General features: G+C 37.5%; 1 protein-coding gene across 1 annotated transcript in view; it reads left to right on the plus strand.

The window, feature by feature from the left end:
- Positions 1-24,488, plus strand: part of GTF2F2 (general transcription factor IIF subunit 2) — a 116,163-nt gene that overhangs the window by 22,256 nt on the left and 69,419 nt on the right. The window contains exons 2-5 of the mRNA XM_026072218.1: positions 6,184-6,257; positions 6,770-6,788; positions 8,233-8,377; positions 16,965-17,003. Coding sequence (XP_025928003.1) covers positions 6,184-6,257; positions 6,770-6,788; positions 8,233-8,377; positions 16,965-17,003 — 277 coding nt within the window. The remainder of the gene's footprint in view (positions 1-6,183; positions 6,258-6,769; positions 6,789-8,232; positions 8,378-16,964; positions 17,004-24,488) is intronic.

Here is a 24,488-nt window from a genome sequence, read left to right on the forward strand (position 1 = left end):
CGTGCCGGGCGGCAGCGGGGCCTCGGGGCCGCGGCGGGGGTTGAGGGGTCGCGGGGAAGCGGCTCGGGGGAGCCACGCGAGGCGGCGGCGCGGCGGGAGCGGCGCGCTTGGGGTTTGCCCGCCTCGCCGGCGGCGTGGGGACGCCGGTAAGGGCGTTCCTCCCCGGTGGCGCTCAGGTAAATCAAACAGAGCAAGCAAAAATGGGTTACCTGAGAACTGCCCTCTGGCTGACGTTTTGTAAAGGGTAAGAAATAAGATACCGTAGCTTTTATTTTCCCCCAAATCTATGAAACTGAGAACTCCCAAGTTTATATCCTGGCTAAGAAAAAAAAAAAAACAAAGAGAACTCCCGCGCCTTCTTTATGTTTGTCGTACCGCTTCAGCTCACCTTGAGAGGTGCAGCTACAGCAAAGTCAGCGTGAAAGGGAAGAGTGCGCCGGTGTAAAGATCATTGAATCAAAACCAAGCGCTGCTGTGGGAGCAGGGCCGTTTCTGTGTGTGGTGATGCTAACTAGGCCATCGCTAAATATGCATCAGCCTCATTTTCTGGAAAGTCTTTCTGTCAAAATCACTTGACTGTTTCTGCTGACAGCAAACTAGCATTGGCTCGGGAAAGAGGAGGCCCACTGGCCACTGGAGGGGTATGTGCACTGGCCTCCTTCTAGTCCCTTGTGGCGGTGCCCCCATTTTTCTAGACCAGCATTTGGGAAGAAACGATAGCATTCTTCTCTTCTGCCTTTGGGGACCCCTTGAGCAGGCCCAGAACAGCCTGAAAGAACCCACGGGGACAGGGGAGTACCAAAATACTTGTTTTTGGTGATGGGGAAGATGTGACAGTATCTTACTTCAACTACCAAAGCAACGTATTGTGGTTCTGGAAAAAATGCTGGGGAATTTCAGAAGTTCTGCAAGGCAAAGCAAGTCTGGCGGTGGTGGGTAGGTTGGTGCATCTGGCTTCCTTTTTCATACTGATACCTGAATGTCTGGTTTTGTGAAACCCTACTGAAAACTTAGCGCTCTGATTGTAGTGGATTATCCAGAACAATAACAACAAAAGCTCACAGCAGAAAGCTGCAGAATTATTTCATGATACAGAGTGACTGGATGATGAAATGGCAGCTGAAATTCAGAGCTGAAAAATGTAAAATGATGTGCATAGAGAAAAATTATTCAAATTATACTTGCACAATAATTGGGTTTCAGTTGCTTATTGTCATTCAGAAAGGAGATCTTGGGTTTACAATAGATGAAGATAGCTCTGTGAGAGTGCCGTGTCAGTGGCGGTCAAATAAGCAACTTCAGATAGGGCATTATTAGGAAAGATATAGAGAACAAAAGAGAAAATACTATTTTGCCCTTGTGTAGCCTGTCTCTTGAATACTGTGTACAGCTCTGGTCTCATCCTCCCCATCTTGGAAAATATGGTAAAACTAGAAAAGGTACAGAGGAGGACAGCAGGAATGATCAGAGGCATGAGGAATGGTGTCTGTGCAGGGACCTCCTTAATATGCTAATGCTGTAAAGATGATTGATGTGGAAATCTGATAGAAGTTTATAAAGTCATGAGTAACAAGGAGAAGGTGAATAGGGAAGAGTCAGTTCTAGCACAAGAATTTGGGATGTGTCAAGTTAGGGATGCATGAGGTGGGGGTTCAAAGCAAATGTTTTTGCACAATACATAGTTAAGTTTTGGAACTGGTTGCAATAGGGTGTTGTAAATGTCAAAACTTTGCAGAGGCTCAAAAAGCCATTAGATCAATTTGTGCAATAAAAGGGTATTGAGATATTAAAAATGAAGATGCTCCTATTCCTCAAGAAGTGCTGGGTCAAAAACTGCTGAAGTTGGAAGAGCATACTGGGGAAATACCTGGTCTTGTCTGGTTTTCCTGCTCTTCCCTAAGTGTCTGCTGTTGGCTGCATTGGAGACAGGATACTGAACTTGATTATCCATTAGTCTGACATGGGTTTGTGTTTTTTTAAGCGAGCCAGGAGTTTTTAGGCATGTCTGTGCTTACAGATGAAATTGTTCTGTGAGCACAGGATGCTGCATGGTTTAATGAGAAAACTGGACTAGCAAGAGCCCTTAAATATTGTTCTTTCAAGTCCATGCCTAATATTCCTTTAAAATAACCATTCATGCAAGCGGTCTGAATTTAGAATTTGGCTGTTTTCTGGCATATTTAAGAAAAAATTCCAAAGTTGCCAACGTTGATAGACCATAGCAAGGTACATGCATATTTTTGTCCTTCAGATTCCTCTGGATCTAAACTTGGAAGCAATGGGTACTTTTTATCGTCATTAGCTAGGATAACTGGGCTGAATTTATCCTTGCTTTGAGGGAGAGAGAAATAAGCTCTAGTAAAAAAAAAAAAAAGGCTTATTTACTTTCTTTTTAGCATGTGTTATGCTAGCACAGGAAGTATTCCAGAGAGACTACTTAACAGGCAATAAAAACCATAGTTAGAGGTTTCTTTTTATATGATTAAATTGCATGTTTTTTGACAAGAAGAGTTTTCTTACCTACATATCCCAGAATAAAGGCCACTTGTCTTGAAAATTTTAAGTAGACTTTAACTATGTCATTCATTATGTGCTTTCCGCAAGTCAGTCTTTCAGTGGGTGCGTAGCTTCCAAAATCCTAAGAGTCTTTGAAAACTCTTTTTGCTCTCTAAAAGCAGGTCACTCTTGTTTTCTGTACGTTATTTCAAGGACTGCTAAGATTTTGAAAACCAACTGTCTCCCTAAATTACATTCATTTCATGCTAAATTGAAAAGGAAGTGGTCGATTAAGATGTCTGCAGTGTGCAAGACATACTTATCTTTCCTGTGATTGCTTAAGCCATTAGCATGGAGCTACAGATTTCAGCCTGTGGTTTGGGGAGTACTATCTGATTTCAGCTCAAGCAGTGGTGTATAGATTGAAATAACCCTTTGATAGCAATCCATCATAGCCCCTTTTCTTTTCTTTTTCTACATAACCATTGACTCCAGATAGGCTAGCAGAAAGATGATTAATTGCATTCTTTGAGACTGTTTCCCCTGCAGTTGAAAGAAGTATGATTGATCTGCAACGTCCCAATCTGAATGAATTCCTTGTGTGATTACATTATATAGCAAGTTAGTGATTTTAACAGCATGAGGGTCCTTGGTTCCTTGTTCAGTGATACTGAATGCCTGTGTACCTTATTACCTGGCAGTATAAATTATGTCCAGATTAGGTGTGAGCATGTGATAATATTTCTACTAAGTGAGCCAGAGCACATGTCACAGCATTTATTTTGGCTTTATGCAGGCTGTGGGAAGAAAATGGTATCTGATCTGGCATGAAATCTGTAGAAAGTTACCTTTTCAAAAACTGTGAAAAACCATAAATCAATAGATTGTGCCAATTAATTGCTTTTTGTCATTCATTTGAGACATTTTTGACCCAATGTTAAGAGTTTATGGAAACCCGGACTGATATTTATTTTGGCTGAGCAATTGAAGACATCTGGATCTTCTAGCTGTTCCATAGTACTTTATGAGGACACTGTGAGACTAAAGGGAAGTGCTAAGCACCAGTACAAAAATGTCATGTTTTTTATGAAGAACAGAAAAATGTGAGGTTATTAAATTCATTTGAGTTATAGTAACTTGCTAGGTTACCGTTTGTCAACACGTTTTCTGTGATAGACTCTTAGCCTCCCCAGCTGTGAATTAAAACTTAGTTTACATTTTATTTTAATCCAGACAAACATCAGATTACAAAGTTCCCCTTTGGTGCTGGAAACAGAAGAATCTTCTGCTGCCTGGATATCATGCAACAGAACTTAATGTTTCTCTCTCTCCCTGGCTGTGTCTCACAACCTACGTTGCCTGTAGGTTTTTCTAAGTGGGCATTGGTGTTTTCAGCAGCTATGGACTGTGTGGGTCAGAATGAACTTTACTGTGCCGGTATTGTGAAGGAAAGCTATTGCTCCAAATTAAAAAATGTTACTTTGTCCTGATGTGTCATGAGCATATACAGAAGAAAGATACAAAATTTCTGTATCTGAACACTTTTTAAGTGCATGGCATTGGAGCAGTAAAACGATTTTTCTTTTCAATTCGCTGTTGTGCTAGACACTGAAACTGCTTTACTTCTTTGAGATAATGTTCTCATAGGGACTGCTACTTTCTCATTAGAAAGGAATAGTTTATAGAAAGAAGTAAACTTCTATTAGGCTGCTTTCAGCTATTTCCTTTTGAAAAAAATTCTCTGATTTCCATATCACTTGAACACTTTACAGTTTAGTTCTACATAGTCAGATATGAAATTGTCCTTATTGTCTCAGGTCTATATTCCATTTCTCAATGTGACAGTACTTCTGTATCTAAAGGCATGTGTGTAGGGGGAAATTGCTCCAGTCTCACATTTGTTGTATTAATGTGTCGTGTTCAGCCTCTATAAAAAGCCATCATACCAAAAGGCAGTCATAATTGCTGAACAGTGGGGGGAAAAACTATACTATGTGATCTGCAAAACATTGCACTGTGCGTTTATAACCAGTTCAGTTGACTTTTTGCAAGAAAAGGCAAACATGGATAGAAGGACCGATAGCACTTGGGGGGAAGAAGACAAGGGCTGAATGCACTGCTGCGAGGATTGAGTTGGGAACGCATCACTGGGGCAAGGCTGTGGCAGGCACTGACTCAGGCCATCTTTTAAAATATTGTGGAACTGTGCCTTCATATAAGTGCTGAGATTAAAGATGGTTGTCAGCTAAACAGAAATTTTATAGTATATTGAAATGGATATTTAACACTTTGATTTCCTAAAATAAACTTATTTGTCTTCTTTAAGCTCATCTGGTCTTTAAGAGGACCTGGGTAACTCTGACAAGCACTAGGCACATTATCTGGAACCATTATCTGCAGAAAAATGATGTGCTGTTGCAGACACACACAGGCCTGCATTCTGGGACACATCTGGGAGTCTGAGCAGTGTGGGTGTATGGCACACCACCCGCAACAAGGCATTGAGACTGGCAGGAGAAGCGCCAGGTTTTGGAGTCCAGTTTATCTGACAGTAATTGTCCGGTACTCTGTTGGCCAGAGGGTCAAGAGAAAGGCCATAATTTCAGCTAATGCTGCCTTGATAGGAAAAGAAGAAAAATGTTCCTGCCTGGAAAACCAGCTTCCCGTTTCTTGGTTAGTTACTTAGATGCCATGAGGCACCTTTACTGTCCATCAAGAGCCCTGGCCACCTGAGACTGCAGATGCCAAAAGCCTCGTATTTGAAGGAATGTGGGTATAGATTAGACAAACACTTTTTGTGGCTTCATAACAACTCTCAGTCAGCACCAGTGCAGAAGCTTTTATTCCTTGGATATATCAGGTTAAGCAGAGCTACTTTACCATCTCCCACTCCTAGCTGCTTGTTCCTGTCCCTGCGCTGCCCTTTGCTTTGTGCCGGAACAAGTGTTTGTGCAACTGTTCAGGGAACTGGGTTGAGAAGCTCGTTTGGCTCTTCCACCCACAAAATATAAAATCAGCCCAGCCAAAACATGGAAATCCCCCTCACTTCCCAGCCAGATCAGTTTACTCTTTCAGTATATTACACAGCTGCACAAAAGCTTGTTCCAGCGTAGCGGAGTGACAGGAATGAGTTATGGGAGGCAGATCTGCCTAAGCTAGTTCTGCTGCTGAAGAAATGCAAATCTGGTAGGAGCAGGGCTACAGTTTGCTGTTTAATGTGTCTAAGGTTCCCAAACTGTAAACCTCCCTTTGCAGCAACTTTTAGTCTATGTGAGTCGTAATTGTCCATCTTCTCATAGATCTGTTTTTTTTTTTCTTTTTCACCCAGAGAGATGAGAATTTCTAATGAATGTTTAAAAGTGTAATTTACTTGATAAAATTATTGGTACTTCTTAGTTTAGAAGTATAGCGTTGATCCTCTTTGTAATTCATGTTTAGCTAATAGTATTTGAGATTCAACATACATAGGATTCTTCCTTCATTTGGAACAAACAGACAGTACATACTTATTTTTATGCTACGTTTTTTTTCTTTTCCCTCCCTAACAGAATATATTGTCTACTATGTTTAGATTTTACTATAGTCTGAAGTGAAGCACTAAGTGTGAAAGCATTTAAATATACTTATGTACACACTTTATATATAATTTTAAAATCTGCTTTTCTTGAAATCTATCTTCTTTTTTAGGTCCCCAAATACTTGTCCCAACAATGGAATAAAGCTTCAGGAAGAGGTGAAGTGGGGAAACTAAGGATTGCCAAGTAAGCCTTTATTTTACCTTTGCTGATTACAATTCTTAAACTGTTGACATTGTACACAGAGGAAGTTACCTGCAGTAAAATAGTTTATGTTGCATCTCTTAGATTACATAATCCTGTTTCTTGCAAACATTGTGTGCATATTTCTCTGAAAACTGAAAGATACCTGCTTGTGTAGTGATTATCAATATATACATAATAAACAGATCAATATGTGAAATTATACTGGGGAGCAGCTGTATCCCAGAATGTGATGCTTGATTTCACAGACCCAAGAAATATGCACATTTAACTGGAGAATCTCCTTTAACTTATTTATGTGCTACTTTGCTGCTTCTATTCTCATCTGCTGACTTTTCCCATTTATTCTTGGGCATCAGCATCAAGAGAAATTGAGAAGCTCAGCAGTGAAGATGAGTAACAAAACTAGAATTTGAATTTGCTTTGTTATCAGGGAAGCTAAACTTGTGGAAATAGATTATGGAAACTAAAACAATAAATATTTTCTTTTGCAGAAATCAAGGAAGAACAGAAGTAAGTAATTATTAAATACAAAGGCTGTGAATGTGTTGTATTTTGAATTCTAAAAATTGTTTAGAACATGCTGGTTTCTAATGTCAGATTTCTTTTTTTGTTACACCTGTGAAGAAGCAGTGTACCAGGGAGTCAGGAAGACAGAATCCTGTTTGTAGTTCTGCCCACAGGTTTACTGTGGGACTTTCAGCAAGCCCCTTTGTCTCCCTGTGTTTGTTTACCCCTCTGTAGGCAGCAATCATAGTAACAACCTTCTCTCTAAACATTTTGAGATGTTTTAGTGCAAAAGGCTGTATTAAAGCTAAGGATCATAATGATAAAACAGAAGATGGAAATGGGGGGTGCAATTTCAGAAAATATTCCATGCTATATTTGGAATTTGTTGGTCCTATTAAATATAAAGCAGTAAGCAACTTGAAGGTGTTTCTGCAGGCAAAGGTAACTACTTTTGTTAGCAGCTTAGTGAATAATAGTAACTTCATGTGTCTTTTACAGGAGATAAGGGAAGTTGCATTAGTTAGAATTACTTAAAATATCAAGTAGGTCTGTCACTTTGAACTGGAAGAAACTCTGGAGGAAAAAAATGCAGGGAAGCAAGTTGCATTAGCCTTTTAAGAACCTGGCCAAACTCCTTTTACAATAAGTGGAGAAACTTCCACTGGAGCTTTGAAAGTTTGATTGGACTTTTCCAGGCTGGAGTATGGGCCAACCTTCCTAATTTTGTGAGCCCCACACTGATATCTTGGTGTGGATGAGAGCCAAAAAGTGCATTTTGCAGACTTTGTAGAGCCAAGTAGTGAGGAATCCAGTGAAAACAGATGGCTTCCCAGGGATGTTATTGCTGTGTGGTGGGACAAGCCTAAAGAGGATGTACAGGAAAATACTGCACTTGGTGCTGTACTCCCTGTTCAGGATTCTTGCTTTGTCCTGTGGCTAAGGATTTTTGTTACCCAACAGCCCTGGCACCTCCTCAACTCTTTAGTTGAGCATATGATATAAACATGGCAAAGGAGCTATATCTGAACTGCTTCTGGGCTGCATGCAACTCAGGAGTCCCAGGCTGATCACACTTGTTGTGGTACACTGGCACTTTCACAGGAACTAAACTGGCTGCGTGAAACACACTAAAGCACTCATACTGAATGCTATCTGAGAACATATTATGACTTAATTTTTCATAAATAAAAAAAAAAAATCGTTCTCTGACTTAAGAGGAAGTAATGTAAAATTTTAAAAAGATGAGTAAATTGCATTAAGTACATAAAATTTTGCATACTGCATTTCAACAAGAGATCAATGTATTAAGATTCTTTTCCCATCCTGTATGTTTTAAAATAGAAATTTGCTGTACTGCTTGTTTTTTCTCTCTTTCTGTTTCCCCGTAATTCTTAAAAGCTGTATAATTTAGTCTGTTTAGTAATACTGTGGTAATTGTGACTGTTAGGTGTCATTTACTTTGAATGAAGAGCTTGCAAGCATCAATGATATTGGAGGAAAACCTGCTTCAGTCAGTGCACCAAGGGAACATCCATTTCTTTTGCAAAGTGTGGGAGGACAGACCTTAACAGTGTTCACAGAAAGCTCAGTAGGTAAGTTAGAATTAAAGTTATTTATTACAATTCCAGTGTATATGATTTCAATGAACTGGATGCTGTAAAGGCTGGAAGACTTTCAGACTTTCAGAAGTAAGATTTCATCGTTGTTTTGTGGTTATCTGCATACATATTACTCTTTTATTGCGGCTGCTTCTTTTCTTCATCTGATTGAGCAACTAACTTAAGTTCTCCAGAGAGGGTTATCTTGTAGCTTTCAATTGTGGGTCTGCTGAAGAGAAAACAGAAAGAGTACAGAGTGCGATACATTGTGTATTCCCCCTTTTAAGGGTATTCAGTGGAAAAATTCTTTTGTGTTTCCATATGCTTTTTGGATGAAATAATAGTTGTTTTTTTCTTCTTGAATTGGTCTCTGCTATGAATTCAGTTATGTAAGAATGATAATTCTCCTTCTATCCAGTTGGAAAGATCCATTTTAGCAATAAACACAACATCTGTTCACCAGATTTTCTTCTGCAAAGTGAAACTGTGATTTAAGCTTAATAAGGTCATAATACTGAACAGTGCAACAGCAGGGTAGTCATCATCTTTTTTCTCACTGAATTCCAGTTGTTTGGCCTGCCTTAAGTATAGCTCAGTAGCTGTGCATAATGAGTGATTAGCATATTCAAGATCATGTGTCCTACATTGCATGTTAGACTTAGAATAGCTGGTAGTGTTATACTGTAGAATATGCACAGCAGACTACCTTGCATATACCTCCAGTATGCTGTAAGGTTTTGTACCGAAATTACATAGCCGTGTTTTAGATGTTAGAGAGGAGGAAGGTAAGATGGCTGCAGAGCTTAGTAAAAGATATCTCAATTCCAGGCACTTAGGTTTTGGTGTCCCCCGGAGACGAATAAATCTTTTTTTGATATTTCTGCCTTCTGTGGGGCAGAAAATTCTACAATTTGACTTGTTATCAGAAGTCTCTTAAAAGCAGGTGCTTATAAACATGTGTAATAGTACCAGTTAAGGCCAACTATTCAAAATGACAAAACAAAAAGCACATTTTCTTTTTATCTTCAATCCAAAACTGCAACAGCTCATCTAAAATACTTGTGTCCTGATTCTCCTATGGCAAGAAGCTGCTAACTCTCTTAAATTGTACAGCATTTTAGTAAATTTAATGGTAAAAAGGAACATTTTGTGGTGTCAGAATTTAGCTGTGTTTCTTTTCAGTTGTAATGTCATCTAGTTTTGAACTCAGTAAGGGCAGAAGTGCTTTTAAAGGGAAAAACAAACCCTTGGGAGCCTTTACTTATGCTTTCTATTTATATTTAGGGCATGTGCCATTTAAATTTATTTTTAAAAATGGCTACATATTACTGTTTTATCCAAGCTGGAATTTCTTCTGGCGAAAAGCATACCATGCATCCCATTGAAGCCTTCTGATCTTCAGGCTGGCAAATAATTGCTGGGATGGCAGTGTAATGTTTTATCAAATGAGTGAGGGAGAATTATAGCTGACCAATTTTTCAGGAAGTTGTAAGCATTTCATTGGTACCTCATCCTTTCTCATTTCTTTATGCCCTGGCCTCAGAATGCTTGAAAGAACTGTGAAATGCTTGAAAGAATTCAGGTGTGAAGATGTTTTTGGAACATATATTCAGTAATTTTGCGTATATGCTATCCCATGGGACTTTGCTTTCCGAGACATTCTTTTTTTTTATACAAAATATTACTTTAAAAACCTCTAATGGTAACTTAAGCTGCAGTGAGTGCAGATGTGTAAGTTGAATGTAGAATATTTGTCATCAGTTAGAATGAAAGTCATTACAATGTGATAGCTAGAAGATGCCTATTTATTTCTGTTTTACCATCTATAATTCCAGTGTCTTGAGACTACTAGCTACTTAAAAGCTATACTGTTTTCATTTAATCAATTAAAACATTTGATATTTCTTAAAACAACTACAAAGTGTTGTGCAGGGACCATGAATCTATGGAGCAGAAGTTATAATATTAATCAGGAGCAAAGAATAGTTGCTGAAATTAGAAGTGTTTGGAGAAAAGCACTGAATAATCATAGACCTTGTCAGAATTGTTTTTGCTGGAGATTAGTAAGCATGACATGCAATCAGTGAGTTTTCATGAAACTTGCATAAATGTAGAATGGCTAAAACATGTTGCTTTTGTATTAGAGCTGGTATTGGCAATACAAGCAAAAATAAATTTTTAATGTGCTTTTCTTGCATGACTTTTTTTGTTTGTAAAAATGAATGGGACAAATGTATCCTAGATCTCAGGCTGATTTCTTACAGAAACAGTGTTCATGCAGCAATGCTCTTGTGTTTGAATGTGTATCTCCAATATGTTTTGAGCTCCATGGCAATTTCAGCAATTTTACAGTTAATTTGAGTTAGTGAGAAAACAGGTGTCTGAAGAGTGGAACGAGACTATATGGATACCCTAGCCAAAAGAAAGGCTGCTATATAAGCTCAAACCTTATTTGATGCCAGAGTCCACATGGAAAAGAACCATTATTGGATCAACCATGGGAAAAGGCTCGATCAAAGCTTGCACTTCTTCAAACATCAGTAGAAAGAGACAGTCACAGGACATTAAAATTCATTAATTCTTACATCCACAGATTTTTTTTTTTTTTCAAATTATAGTTGGCGTATTTTTGTGAAACGCGTTGGTGATCTCGCACCTTTTTCTTTTGCAAAATGCACCATATAACTAATATACTGATTCTGAAAGTGGTCGAAAGATTAAGTTGATACGGAATTGCAAATGGTATTTCTAATGTTACATCTGGAAGAACCACTTAAGCAATAATGTGAATGAAATATGGATAAACAAGTGCATCATATGGTGTTGCTTTCAGTCAATATCTTGGGAACTGAACTTACCTAAAATGAAACAAATTGCATAAAATGATTCGGTTTCTTTTATATATATATATATATATACATATATATATATACATATACACACACACACACATATATGTATATATATATATATATTTTTTTGCCATTTTTCTGGAGCACATTCAGAGACCAAAGATCTTTTCTGTCTTCTATCCTCTAATCCTGGGATCCTTATGTTGTAGTAACCATCTTCTTGGTTCAGAAAACATGAGGGATGACAGAGCTGCCTATGAAATCTTTTGTAATCATGGAAAATGCTGCAGTGAGTTTACACATTCTGGCCAGTTCAGCACTTTATGTCAAATTCTCGGGCCACTTAGACCAAGCGAAAGAGATCAAACTTGAGGAATAATTTAACATTTTTGCATGATATAATTTCTGGATTGYTGAATGGGTTTCATGGGGTTTTTGGTTTTCCTAACTCAGCTGGCTCCTAATATTTGTTGTAGTCAGAAGAAACTACTTTAGTTCTTCATATGGGACTGTCTTCTGAATTTAAGTCTGCCTTTTGGAGTAAATCTGTGCAAAGGTAGTGAGGTGCTTGGATGCCTTTGAAGATGATAATAGATGCCTTCATGTGTAATAGGGAGCAGTTGGGGAGGAGGACTTCTCCACCCAAATGCAGATATTTATGCTGTAAACCTCTACAACTCAGGTAGTCCCACATTAGTTAATGGACAGAAATAAGCACTTGTGAGGTGACATTTGTTATGTCCAAAGTCTAATGAGTTGCAGTTTCTTGGTCTTCTGCAGTACATATACTAGCTCTGAGCTAATAGTTAGATAAAGTGGATCCCATCCCAGGTACCCTTAAAAATCTGGTCTGTTCTTCTTTTCACACACTGCACTTTCTATATTGACTCACTCTGGGGTTCTGTACTATTCACTCCCCCCCCCCCCCATTCATGTATTTTGAAATGGCTCTAGTGAATAATACGAAGTAGTATTATGCACTCCAAAAGTACTAGGTGCAAAATACCATGTTCAACTGCTGACTGGACAACCGTAAGAAATTATGACATGGCAAGAGTTTGGTCCAGGTTAAGAATGGATACCCACTTCCCAGCAGCTGATCTCGGCTGTTTGATCTTGTGCAGCCATGTTTTCTCTGCCCGCTTCCTCTGCAAGCATGGCTGCTTGTGTGAGACATTTGTGTAGCCTCACATCGCTGGGCAAATCATGAAGACCTGCAGCAGAGTTCCTGAGGATCGGTTTAACAGAGCTAAGGGGGAGCATGGCTTTTGAAGATCGCAGAGGGATCCAAGGCACAGTTGTCTCTTGCTGTCAAGGTCTTGCTGTCTAGGCTGATTTTAGTTTTATTTTTGCATTAAATATGAACTACATTCTGTTCCATAAACATCACCATATGTACATCAACAGTTGCTATGCAACAATGCTATTTGTGCTTCCAGTCRTTTTATCTTATCTTTTTCAACAGCTATCACAGTTGTAATTTTTTGGGCGGGAGGAAAGGAGAGCATTTTGCATATATTTTGATATGCTGTTTTGAACAAAATGAATTTTTCTTATGCATGTATAACTAAGAACTCTTCAGGGAAAATCTTGGACTTGATAAGGGATGTGTTTGATTTCCCCCCTCCCAAGCTTCCTACTAGCAGGCACCCTGGCATAAGAAAGTGGCATAACTTGACAGTTTCTATCCTGGTTGAAGAAATGGTAATGTGCTTTTGTTAAATATTTAACAGTAAACTTTTCTGACTGTGGTTTTAAATTAATTTGCTTACTGCTGTAATTGCCTCTTCTATCATTTTTCTGCCAGCAGGTAGTTTAGTATTGCTGGCTCTAAATATAAACAAAAAAAATCAGTTGTGTTAAAGATGATGAGAAAAGTTTCTTACTGATCTAGTTTTGGGAACATTGCTTGGTAAATGTACTACTAATATGACTTGGGAAAACACGGACCTTGGCAGGCAATTGCACCCCTAACTGTAAGGGATAGATGGACAGAAAGATTTTACACTGTAGGCACAAATCAAGTGTAAGATATTTCTGTAAAGTTGGATGAGATGACTAATTTTATTGGAATTTTGAATTTATCTTCACAACTCCGCCTTCATGAATGGGATTGCCTTAATGCCTATTTTAGTGATTTCAAATTTCTTCATACTTGTTCCATCTTACTGATATATGAGTAAAAAGTATTTTGGGAATTCCATTATGTGACAGAATGTCTACCAGAGCTGTCTCTTTTCAAGAGGCATTCATGCGTGGATTGTTTCGTTGTTTCAAGAGTCACTGAAGATTTCTGACTGTTAACATCACATTTTTGTCCATTTTTCTGACTCTTCCTTCTCTTCTTTCAGAATCTTGATTCATGAAATACAATGTTTCTTGTAATTCTATTCAATAATGTAGATAATTCTGCTAGTATTCCTTAGAATAGCTCCTTTATTCCCACTCCCCTCAAATATTCTCCCCTCGTTTTTTTTATACAACTTCCAGGATGTGAAAGGAACTTTTTTTGAGTTTGTGCATGAATCATACCCTTTGTATAACTTATAATGCATTATTGTATTCCAGTCAAAATGAATATTCAGAATTTATATTTTGAGTTTATCATCATTGGCTTGTGTCTTTGAAGTATCAAATACATCCAGCCGTTTAAAGAAATGTGGAGGGGAGATTTCACTAATAAAAAAATCTTGGAAAATTTTTCTTTCTTCCATTAGAGTGGTTACTACTATAATTACATTTAATTATTTCCAGTAAAATACTTAGCACTCAGAATCTTAATGTTTTATGATATTACTTCCAATCTCATCAAATGATATTTCATTTCTCAATTTACTCATCAAACTCTTATTTAGGGAATAAGTGCCCTCGTCATTCTGCCATCTTAGTTTTGCCTGCTGAGGGAGTTTTGACATATACCTGTCTAGTTTTACAGTACTTTCCAGTCTTCTCTATTTGTATGAGGCTGTCGCCTAACCATACGTGCTCATCTTCAGAATGCTTTGAGGTCCTTTTTCCTGTATGTACTTCAGCCTCTTGCAGGCTGCCTGGGGAGTATTATTCCTTCTCTGCTAGCAGCAGGAGAGGAAAACCTCTTGGCAGCCTCATGATCAAGAGAAACAGAAGCAACAGCAGCCTTTCAGTTCTCTGGTGTTTATGCAGATTTCAAACTATTTGTGAAGATCATAAAGAAGATGCAACCCATGACTGGAAAAGCAGAGTATGTTGCTCAGACTAGTCTGATAACAGACAGCATTTTAGTGGGTCAAGCTGTCATACCTATTATTATGACATTCAGTCCATTAAAAAACAATTGCAGCTGCTTATATCATCTTTCTTCTCCATCTCTAAAAAAATGGACAGGTTATTTATTTGCCTGATTCATATGAGTGTTGTGCGATTAACAAATTACTGTAAAGTGGGTTCAGCTGGCTGTCAGGGGTAAGCTCCTAATTTTTTTCGCTTGCGTTGTTACAACTATAGCTTCTTAATTCTTGTATGAATTTAAATAAATTGTTTTGAGAGTATAATGTACAAAATGTATGGAGTATTAGAATGGACTCACTGTGATTGGAATAGAATTGTCTTTATGTCTACTTCAGTGACTTTAAATTTCTTTGTTTTTTTTCAGTTTCACTGATGTATGAGTAAAAATGTCAAGTCCTGTTGATGTATATCTGGGAATCTTTCATGTTGTGGAGGAGGCTGAGCAGCTATAATCTGCATGGATAAATATAAGAAGTAAACAGAGTACTGTAGTACTTTGTTTACTTTCTTCATGGCAGTAGTAGTGAGAAGATTTTTAAGACAGAGACATGTGACCTAAACGTAATAAAAATAAATTGCCTCATGGTGAGAAGAAAAATGCACTTCTTTGCAAGACTTGAATTTTATTTTTTTATACTGCTGAGGGCAGATTCTGTTGCTACATACAGGTGAATACACTCACCCCACCTGCAGATATCATACACATATATTGTTATTTGAATCAAAGGTGCCTTTAAGGATTTTTAAGTGTAATGCGGTAGTTTTGGCTAGATATCCCAATACTTAAGCAAGGAAATGTTTCATATGGTCTGTAACAAGAGGTTTTTTTTAAAAACAGAGTTAAAAAGAAATAGCTTTAAAATCCAACTGCTTCCTTATATCTTGGTCCAGTTAGGGACGGCTACCTCAGTATGTTTGCATGTTCTTCATTAAGTCTGTTTACTTCTTGTGTGTCTAGTGATATTTTCTGTAAATAATTTATATCTGAGTTAGGATATTGTTTGGGTTATAACTTACACTGTAAATGTGCCAAATACACAAGAAGAATGTGAATGAAAAAATACATCTTTTTCATAGAACAGGACTATCTTGCAAGTGTATCTGAACGTTGCCAGGGATCTTCACTCACTTTGTGAATGCTTATGGGTGGGAAGAGGCTGTGTATAATTGTGTTTCCTCAGTGAGTAAACACATGTCTTGAGCTCCTAAGACTAACAACAGCAAGCCTCCAAGAAAGAGGGATCTGTGAGATACTACTTTTTCCATTTACATTAGTTCTCAGGCTGTCAGTCTTTTCACTGAGAAAATAGTGTCCCCAGCCATGGAAATCAGCAAGAACCAGTGGCCAAGAAAAAGGTTTTGTAAAATATGTCACGTTTTCAATTCTGTTAGTACCCAGCCTGTAAACAGCAGAAATGATCAGACTAACTGAACTCAAAAATTACTCACTGAGTTACAGCAGTAATTCACTCTTGGCTGTAAGTAAATAATCTGTAATGACAGCCGTGATATGTCTGAATTGAAAGCTAAGGACAAATACACTTTCAAAATGGTGGAGTATATTGCAGATAAGTGAATATGCTCTTTTTATTCTCCACCTTAGAAGATATGTAAAAATAAGGAGCAATCAAATTTCAGGTTGACAAATTTATGTAGGGATATACTTTCATAAGATTTTTTTTACATATTTAGGACTCAGTTCACGAAAATGCATCCACTAGCTTTCATCTCTTGAAAGGCTGGCTTGTAATCTAATAGAGAAAGCTGATTTCTGTTCTGACTTTGCTGTTGAACTGAGTGGTAATTTTTTGTCAAGTCACTTGACAGCTTGTGTCCTTTTCTTTCCTTCCTTCTTATATATTCTGATTCTCTGTTCTGTTGAACAGGTCATGTTTCTGATTACATATATTTTTTTGTACCTAGTAAGTTGGGCAGCAGTAACATGTGAGGGCCAAAGATCAGAAAGTGAAAAGGTTGGGAAAAAATCCTTGTGTGAGCTAGTAAGCTGTAGAAAAGCTGGAGAAGAGATTGCTCAAGTTAAAATTCACCTCATGCTAATTATAAGCATTCTTTTGCAGAATCCTGATTTTTTTTTTTAAATATACAAAATAATATTCATTTGACTAGAGAGACCAGTGAGATAAATGGATGCTATTCATTGCTTAAGCATAACCCTAATACTGATTCTGTATAAATATGTAAGTTCATTCATGCAGAGCTCAGAGATGTAATGGAGTCCTCCCATTTAAGATGTGTTGTGAGTTTGAACACTAAAGGAAATTTTTGTTGCTCCCTCTGGCAGATTATTTTTCAAAAAGTAAACTTATAGACATTAAATGAACCCAGTGATTGTGATTTTATCATAATTTATTCTTCTTTGTTTTTCAACCCACTTCTTAGATTTAATTTCAAATAAACAACACAGAAACATTGTTTCCTTTTTTGTTCATTTTTTTTTCCAGAAAGCCAACCAGAAGAAAAATCTGAAAGCAGCGGCGCTGGTGAGTGTGGGACACTTTCTTTGAAACACTTAAGAAACAATTTATGACTGCAGTTTTTCAGTTTTGTTTTCTTTTTTTTTTTTATCTACCAATTTCTTCGAGTCTTTTTTGTTGTATTTCTAGGGTAGAGTATCATAAAATTGAAAAACGACTTAATAAATTGATTGTCTGCTACAGCCAAAGGCTTAAATTATTCATATGTTTTATTTAAATAAAAAATACCTAATGATGATACCTTTAAAAAATATAATGTTTTAGAATCTCTTTTTCACTGTTGGTTTGGTATTTCTGATCTCTTTAGGTTCATTATCTGTTTGCATCTCATAGTTTTACTTCTTTCCTCTTGACTGGAAAGTTTGTGACAGATTTCTAAAGCTTTAGGTATTTTATTTGCTTGTACAGACTAAGCAGTCAGAAAAATAGTGTTCTGGTATTGTATTGTATTCAGTTTTCCTAATGCTTGTGAAAGATTAATAAATTCTTTGGAGTCGAAGAGGAAGAATCGTTAGTTTAGTGACGTTACTTGCCAGTTACATATTAGTCAGTCCAGGAATGTCTTAGTACTGTTAAGTACCGTTAAAAATTCCAAGAGTACAGCTGAAACTGTAATTGCTATAGTAGAAATATTTTACACTGTTCAAAGAAGCAAATGAAAGTTGAATATGTATTGCTTTCAGGTGGTTGATACTTTTTTCTGAAGTCAACAACATGCTTATATCAGATAGGCTTGGGAATCTAAAGAATTTATTTCCAGGTCTGAGCTAATGTACCCAGGACTTCCTTTACGGTCAGGGAAGAGATAGTTCCAGAAAGTGTTTGGTTTATTCTGAGACAGGTACATGCGAGTGCAATTGCCCAGCAGTTCAAGTAGAGCGCTCTTGAGGCTGCGTGGTCCGAGCCTGCTCCATTCCCTTCTGCTAAATTCTTTGGGCATACACGAATGAAATTCCTAGGTATGTACATGACAGCATGAGAATTTCACAGTGTCAGGTAGCGTTTAATAAAAGTTCCCTTTTTGCTTTTATTAAAGAAAGAGATGTTTTCAAAAATATCATTAATGTACTAGAGCAAATAAGTGATAGTATTAGCAAGAGCCTGAGAACTTGGGAAACTAGACACAGCTAATGCAAAATACATAGACAAATCTCAGTCTTGTTAGCAGAAGGATTTCCTATGATGCATGCAGATTAGGGATAGCTGGGACTGGGCTGGCAATTACAAGTGGCAATGGCAGAGACAGTAGATGGACTGGAAGGAGTCCCACACCCCCACCTTCCTCAGAAGTAATCCCTAAACACGATCCTAACACAAGTGGGTTTTGAAAATGATTTATGGAATGTAATTTTTCAGACACTATATGGAGATGTCTGATTTTTTTTCCTAATATTTGACTTTTATTTGAGTTGCATTTCAGCTTCAAAGATTGTCAAAAGCATATACTTATTTTGTGTGTGGATAGGAGTACGATTTTTTTGGAGGAGGAATTGTATTATTTTTAATATTGAGATGCCTTTTGTTATAGTGGCTTATAGTTGCAAAGATTTATGACTAGTGGTAGAGATGTTATAGCCTGCAGACTTGTACTGAATCCAAGGTGTTGCTTATAGTTTAAAATGTTTTTCAGTTACTTGTTAAAATCTGTTCACTGTGATTATATTTTAATTTTGATGTGACTTTAAGGTAATAAAGGGCTAGTTTCTAAAGATTAGTATTTTATATCACTAGAAAACAGAGACATTGCTGTGAAATGTTACATGTAAAGCAGATCTTGAGAATTTAACTGCTAGAATGAGTCAGAATTGTAATGTTTACATCACATTTCTCTAATCATTAATTGTAGGAGTTCTCCCTTATTTTTTGTTTGATTTTTATTTATTTGAATGATTGAATTGTCTGCTTTTCACTCTTCCCCTCTCTTTCTTGTCCTGGTTAAATCATGCAGGATGACCACATGTTTGCTTATTAATCAGAACAGCAGAATGTAGAAAAGTCAAAGAAATAAGGCATTTGCTTGAATCTTGTCTGTATTTTTGCTTCAGTCAGAAGAATAAGCATTTAAAGGAAGATTTAATGGCATTTAAAGGAAGAATCTTAGTGATCAGTTCCACTTCTTTTTTCTCTCAAAACCATCATGGAACTCAAATGACCCTTTCTAAACTATCTTTTGTGTAATTCAGCTTCAGTGTCCCATTTCACTATTTATGTACTTTATGTTGGCCTACAACAAGTACTTTTGAGGCAAAAATGAGCCCTTTATATATCTGTGTGATATTTTAGGACAACAAGACTCTAATGGCTGCTTTTAGGTCTTACTGTAATAAAAATACATAAAGCTTATTTGTAGTTAGAAAGTAAAGAAAGGAAGTGAATGAGACAAAATATTAAAAGACTACAGATAACCTTCAGAAATTCTTGGATTTACTTCCTTAAGAAGTTCCCCAATCTTTTTAGATTAAGAGGGTTCTGTCAATCTTTCGAATTTCTTCTACGTCATAAATCATTAGTACTACGATATTTTTAATCACATTTATTGTAGGGACAGTTGTGAACCACTTGCTAAAAAGCAAGATGTTACCAACATTGTCACCCAGTTTGATACTGCCTGGAAAGAGAGCATGTGATACTGGGTCAGACCAAAGATCCATCTGTCTCCAGAGGTGGCCAGTAGCAGATGCTTAGAGAAGAGTAAAAGAACAAAGCGAATAGTGATACCTCCCCAAAATACTTCTTCCTGCCTTTAATGATTTGCAGCTCAGAGAGCTCCAGAGCCAGAGCACATTATTTAAATGGCCCTCATAGATTTTTCTTCTATGAATATTCCTCTTGATTTCTGAACCCATGTAAACTTCTAGTGTCCATCAAGTCTTGAATGATGCTAAGGTTACCATCAAAATGGTCAGGATTTAAGACATATCTGAAACAAGTTTGCCTAAACTAATGTGGTTTTCTTTTGCATATACTGTTTGATAACTGCATACAGAAATCCTGTTTGATTAGTACGTGTGATAAACAGCGCTCTGGGCTTCAACCAGTGTTGTGTAGTGCCTGAAGGCTGTTTGGTGTTCAATGCAAAAGGAGTGTAGTGAATTAGGTAGTCAGGAAAAATGAAATGAAGAGAACTGTCTCTACTGGTTCTTATATGATGCTGAGCAAGTAATTTAAACCCAAATATGTGCATGTGGCTCCTGTTTGCATGCGTCTTCTTTTGCATGTCCAGTGACAAGTTGTGCCTGAATACCTGTAAGTGCTATCAGTGGTGACAGATGCTGTGGAAACCAAGTAATTTCATCAATTAAAGGTGTGAACTGTAGTGGTCAATATAAGGCGAGTCTCTAAGAGATCTAAAATGTTACTTCTGGTTCAGCTGTTAGATTCTGTGTGGCATTGGGCAGGCCTTCCACTTGTCTTAACTTCTGTCTTGATGGGGATAAATGTCTTTGCACAGCTGATGAGAATTGTTCAGTTGATGTGTGTGTGGTGTGAGGCATTATAAAAAACATCTGACAGCTAAAACAGCTGATTCCTAGCTGAGAGCCTGCTATCTCTGATTGTAATAGCACCTCAGATAAACATAAACTCAATGAAAGGCTTTGCAATAAGTAGGGTCTCATGGGATGAGTAGATTTCCCTCTGTTCCGCAAAATAAAAATATCCAAAGTTGCTGCCCTGAGCCTCTGTAGTCTGTTAAGAATGGTGCTGTTAAAGAAACATGTTTTCATATAAGTAGGGATGGTGATGTACTGTCCTTGTGGAAATGCAATAAATTAATGTTGCATGGGCAGCAATTGATTATAATGTTGCCTAGGCCTTGCAAAAGTAATTTTGAAAGCATAATATTTCTTTCATAAATGTGTGTGTATGTATCAACTCTGTGTGCAAACTACAGATTCATATTTTTCTTCAGGAATGTGTACATCAGGGAATGTTATGTTCATGTACTCATTGGAATATCTGAACCTGCTGCAAACCAAGTGCACTGCTATTGTATCCAAATTTCAGGTGTTAAAGTCTGGCATAAGTTCACAGCAAATAGCAGCCATCAGAACTTAACATGCTTTTGGGGAAGATGTTAGTCATCCCTTTCCCTAAACCTGTCAGCAAGTTATATTAATGCCTTCCAGTGAGAGGAGAGACACATCGAGACCATTTCCTATTTGACTTTGGGTAAAAGGAATAAATTATCTGAGGTGCCACAGCCAATATAACATGCACCTGGTATTAAAATTTTGCCAGTTGCAAATGTACATGTTTGTGAACACAAATATGTAATATCTGAACTGTCTGTAGATCACACTGGCCTCATTTTTTGATATTGCAATAAAGATAATTGTTTAAAAATTTTCAGGTGTTGATTATATGTTTTGGAATACATGAAATTCAGTGTAAGCACTTCCATAAACACTGAACTACATGAGGTAAATTTTGCAATTTCTTTGACAAAGGCACAGAGTTCTTATGTTATGTCACAGAATTGCATAAAACTTCTCTTAGGCTCATGTTTGTTTTCTTCCATGTAAGTGGTTAAAATATTAATTATCCTTCAAAAGCAAAACTAACAGTGAGGGGGAAAATGATCAAGAGGAGTAAAACAATAATCCCCAGTTTAAATATTAGCTCAAACCTCAGTGTTGAAAATAATTTAGATATGGAATGTGCTGTTTTCCAGCTGTAGAAACAGTTTTTGTGATGGAAATGTAACTGCTTTCTGTTGGCAGAAAAGTACAATGAAAATTTACGTAGTGAACTTTTCAGTAGTTTTCTGGGAATGGTAGTTCAGTGATGAACCTCCATTTATAGCTGTTAAAATACACACAGATGCAACCATTCATGCTTTAAGAAATATATAGTCAGTCTATTACACTGGATGTAATAACCTTTGTGGAGAATCAAGGAAGCTGCACTGATAGAACAGCAAAAAGAACATGGATTTAGTCTAGGTCACTAATTAGAGCTAAATTTTTTTAAACTTACAGAAGTATTGTCCTTAATGGAAAACTATGTATTGTAATATTTATCTTTTTGACTGAGCAGCACTGATGTATTTAGCTTGCAGTCATCTTTCTTTTGGTAGCAATTAAGATTTATCCCAAATGTCATCCAGTTTAAAAAATAAATTGAAAAAGTCATGTATCTTGTGAAGTTCTTCAGAGCTTTCACTAGAGACCTGTGATTTTGTTATGTGGTCTCTATCCTGAGAACAGAACCTGGTATAACATAGTGGGAGTTAGTGCCGTGAGCCTTCTCCATCCTTCAACCATGCCAGTATCCAGCTTGTCAAGGTAGTGCACTAGGCTGAAGTACGCTTTTGGCTCATATCAGAGTTCTTGGCCTTCCTTTCTGTCTCTCTGAGAAATTTCAGGACCATGCCTGGGACTGCAGATCCTGACTCCACAAATTGTTTTGTCTTTGAGGGACTTTACAGATTATTACAGTTCAGCCACCTATCAGCACTACCACAGTAGGTGGTTTCCATCATCAGCCTTTTCAAATACGTATTAGTCTTGTATTAGTCAAATATAAATTAGTCTTGAATGGTGGATCAAAGGGGACAGAGAGAGATCAAATGCCTGCCCTCTTGGCTGGTAAAAGACTGGTGTGTAGCAGATGTAAAGCTGGCAGGAGGCATTTTAAAAGCACACACACAGAGGTAGTTCTGCACACAAAATGCATTTAAGCTGTGGAATACCATGCCAGAAGATGTGGTGGATGCTAAAGATTTACATGACCTCAGAGGAGACCAGAGTGGTATGTGAAAGGAAATCCAGTGCAGGTTACTGAGTTGGAAAGCACATCTCATGCAGAGGACCCCAAGCTACAAATAGCTGGTGGCTGAATACATACTCAGTAGGAGAATCGTATGTGCTTGCTCTGTCCTTAGGTTTCTCCATGGGTATCCACTTTTGGCCTCTGTGTTGGAAATAAGATACAGGCATACCTCGGAGATATTGCAGGTTTGGTTCCAGACCACTGCAATAAAGTGAATATCACAATAAAGTGAGTCACACAAATTTTTTGTTTTCCCAGTGCATATAAAAGTTATGTTTACACTATACTGTAGTCTGTTAAGTGTGCAATAGCATTTTGTCTAAAAAAAAAACAATGTACAAACCTTAATTAAAAAATACTTTATTGCTAAAAAATGCTAACCATCATCTGAGCCTTCAGTGAGTCGTAATCTTTTTGCTGGTGGAGGGTCTTGCCTCAATGTTGATGGCTGCTGACTGATCAGGGTGGTAGCTGCTGAAGGCTGGAGTGGCTGTGGCAATTTCTTAAGACRGCAATGAAGTTTGCCGTGTCAATTGACTCTTCCTTTCACGAAGGATTTCTCTGTAGCATGTGATGCTGTTTGGTAACATTTTACCCACAATAGAACTTCTTTCAGAATTGGAGTCAGTCCTCTCAAACCCTGCTGCTGCTTTATCAACTAAGTTCATGTAATATTCTAAATCCTTTGTTATCATTTCAACAATGTTCACAGCATCTTCACCAGGAATAGATTCCATCTCAAGAAACCACTTTCTTTGCTCATCCATAAGAAGCAACTCCTCATGTGTTAAAGTTTTATCATGAGATTGCAGCAATTCAATCACATCTTCAGGCTCCACTTCTAATTCTAGTTCTCTTGCTATTTCCACCACATTTGCAGTTACTTCCTCCACTGAAGTCTTGAACCCCTCAAAGTCATCCATGAGGGCTGGAATCAACTTCTTCCAAACTCCTGTTAATGTTGATATTTTGACCTCTTCCTGTGAATCACAAATGTTCTTAATGGCATCTAGAATGCTGAATCCTTTCCAGAAGGTTTTCAGTTTACTTTGCCCAAATCCATTAGAGGAATCACTATCTATGGCAGCTATAGCCTTACAAAATGTATTTCTTAAATAATAAGACTTGAAAGACAAAATTACTCCTTGATTCATGGGCTGCAGAATGGGTGTTGTTAGCAGGCATGAAAACAACATTAATCTTGTTGTTCATCTCCATCAGAGTTCTTGGGTGAGCAGGTGCATTGTCAATGAGCAGTAATATTTTGAAAGGAATCTTTTTTTCTGAGCAGTAGATCTCAACAGTGGGCTTAAAATATTCAGTAAACCATGTTGTAAACAGATGTGCTGTCATCCAGGCTTTCTTGTTCCATTTATAGAGCACAGGCAGAGTAGATTTAGCATAATTCTTAAGGGCCCCAGGATTTTCGTAATGGTAAATGAGCATTGGCTTCAACTTAAAGTCACCACCTGCATTAGCCCCTAACAAGAGAGTCAGCCTGTCCTTTGAAGCTTTGAAGGCAGGCATTGACTTCTCCTCTCTAGCTAGGAAAGTCCTAGATGGCATCTTCCTCCAATACAAGGCTGTTTCATCTGCATTGAAAATCTGTTGTTCAGTGTAGCCACCTTCATCGGTTATCTTAGCTAGATCTTCTGGATAACTTGCTGCAGCTTCTACATCAGCACTTGCTGCTTCACCTTGCACTTTTATGTTATGGAG

This window comes from Apteryx rowi, unplaced genomic scaffold (genome assembly GCF_003343035.1).
Source record: "Apteryx rowi isolate R43461 unplaced genomic scaffold, aptRow1 scaffold_339, whole genome shotgun sequence".
Taxonomy (NCBI): domain Eukaryota; kingdom Metazoa; phylum Chordata; class Aves; order Apterygiformes; family Apterygidae; genus Apteryx; species Apteryx rowi.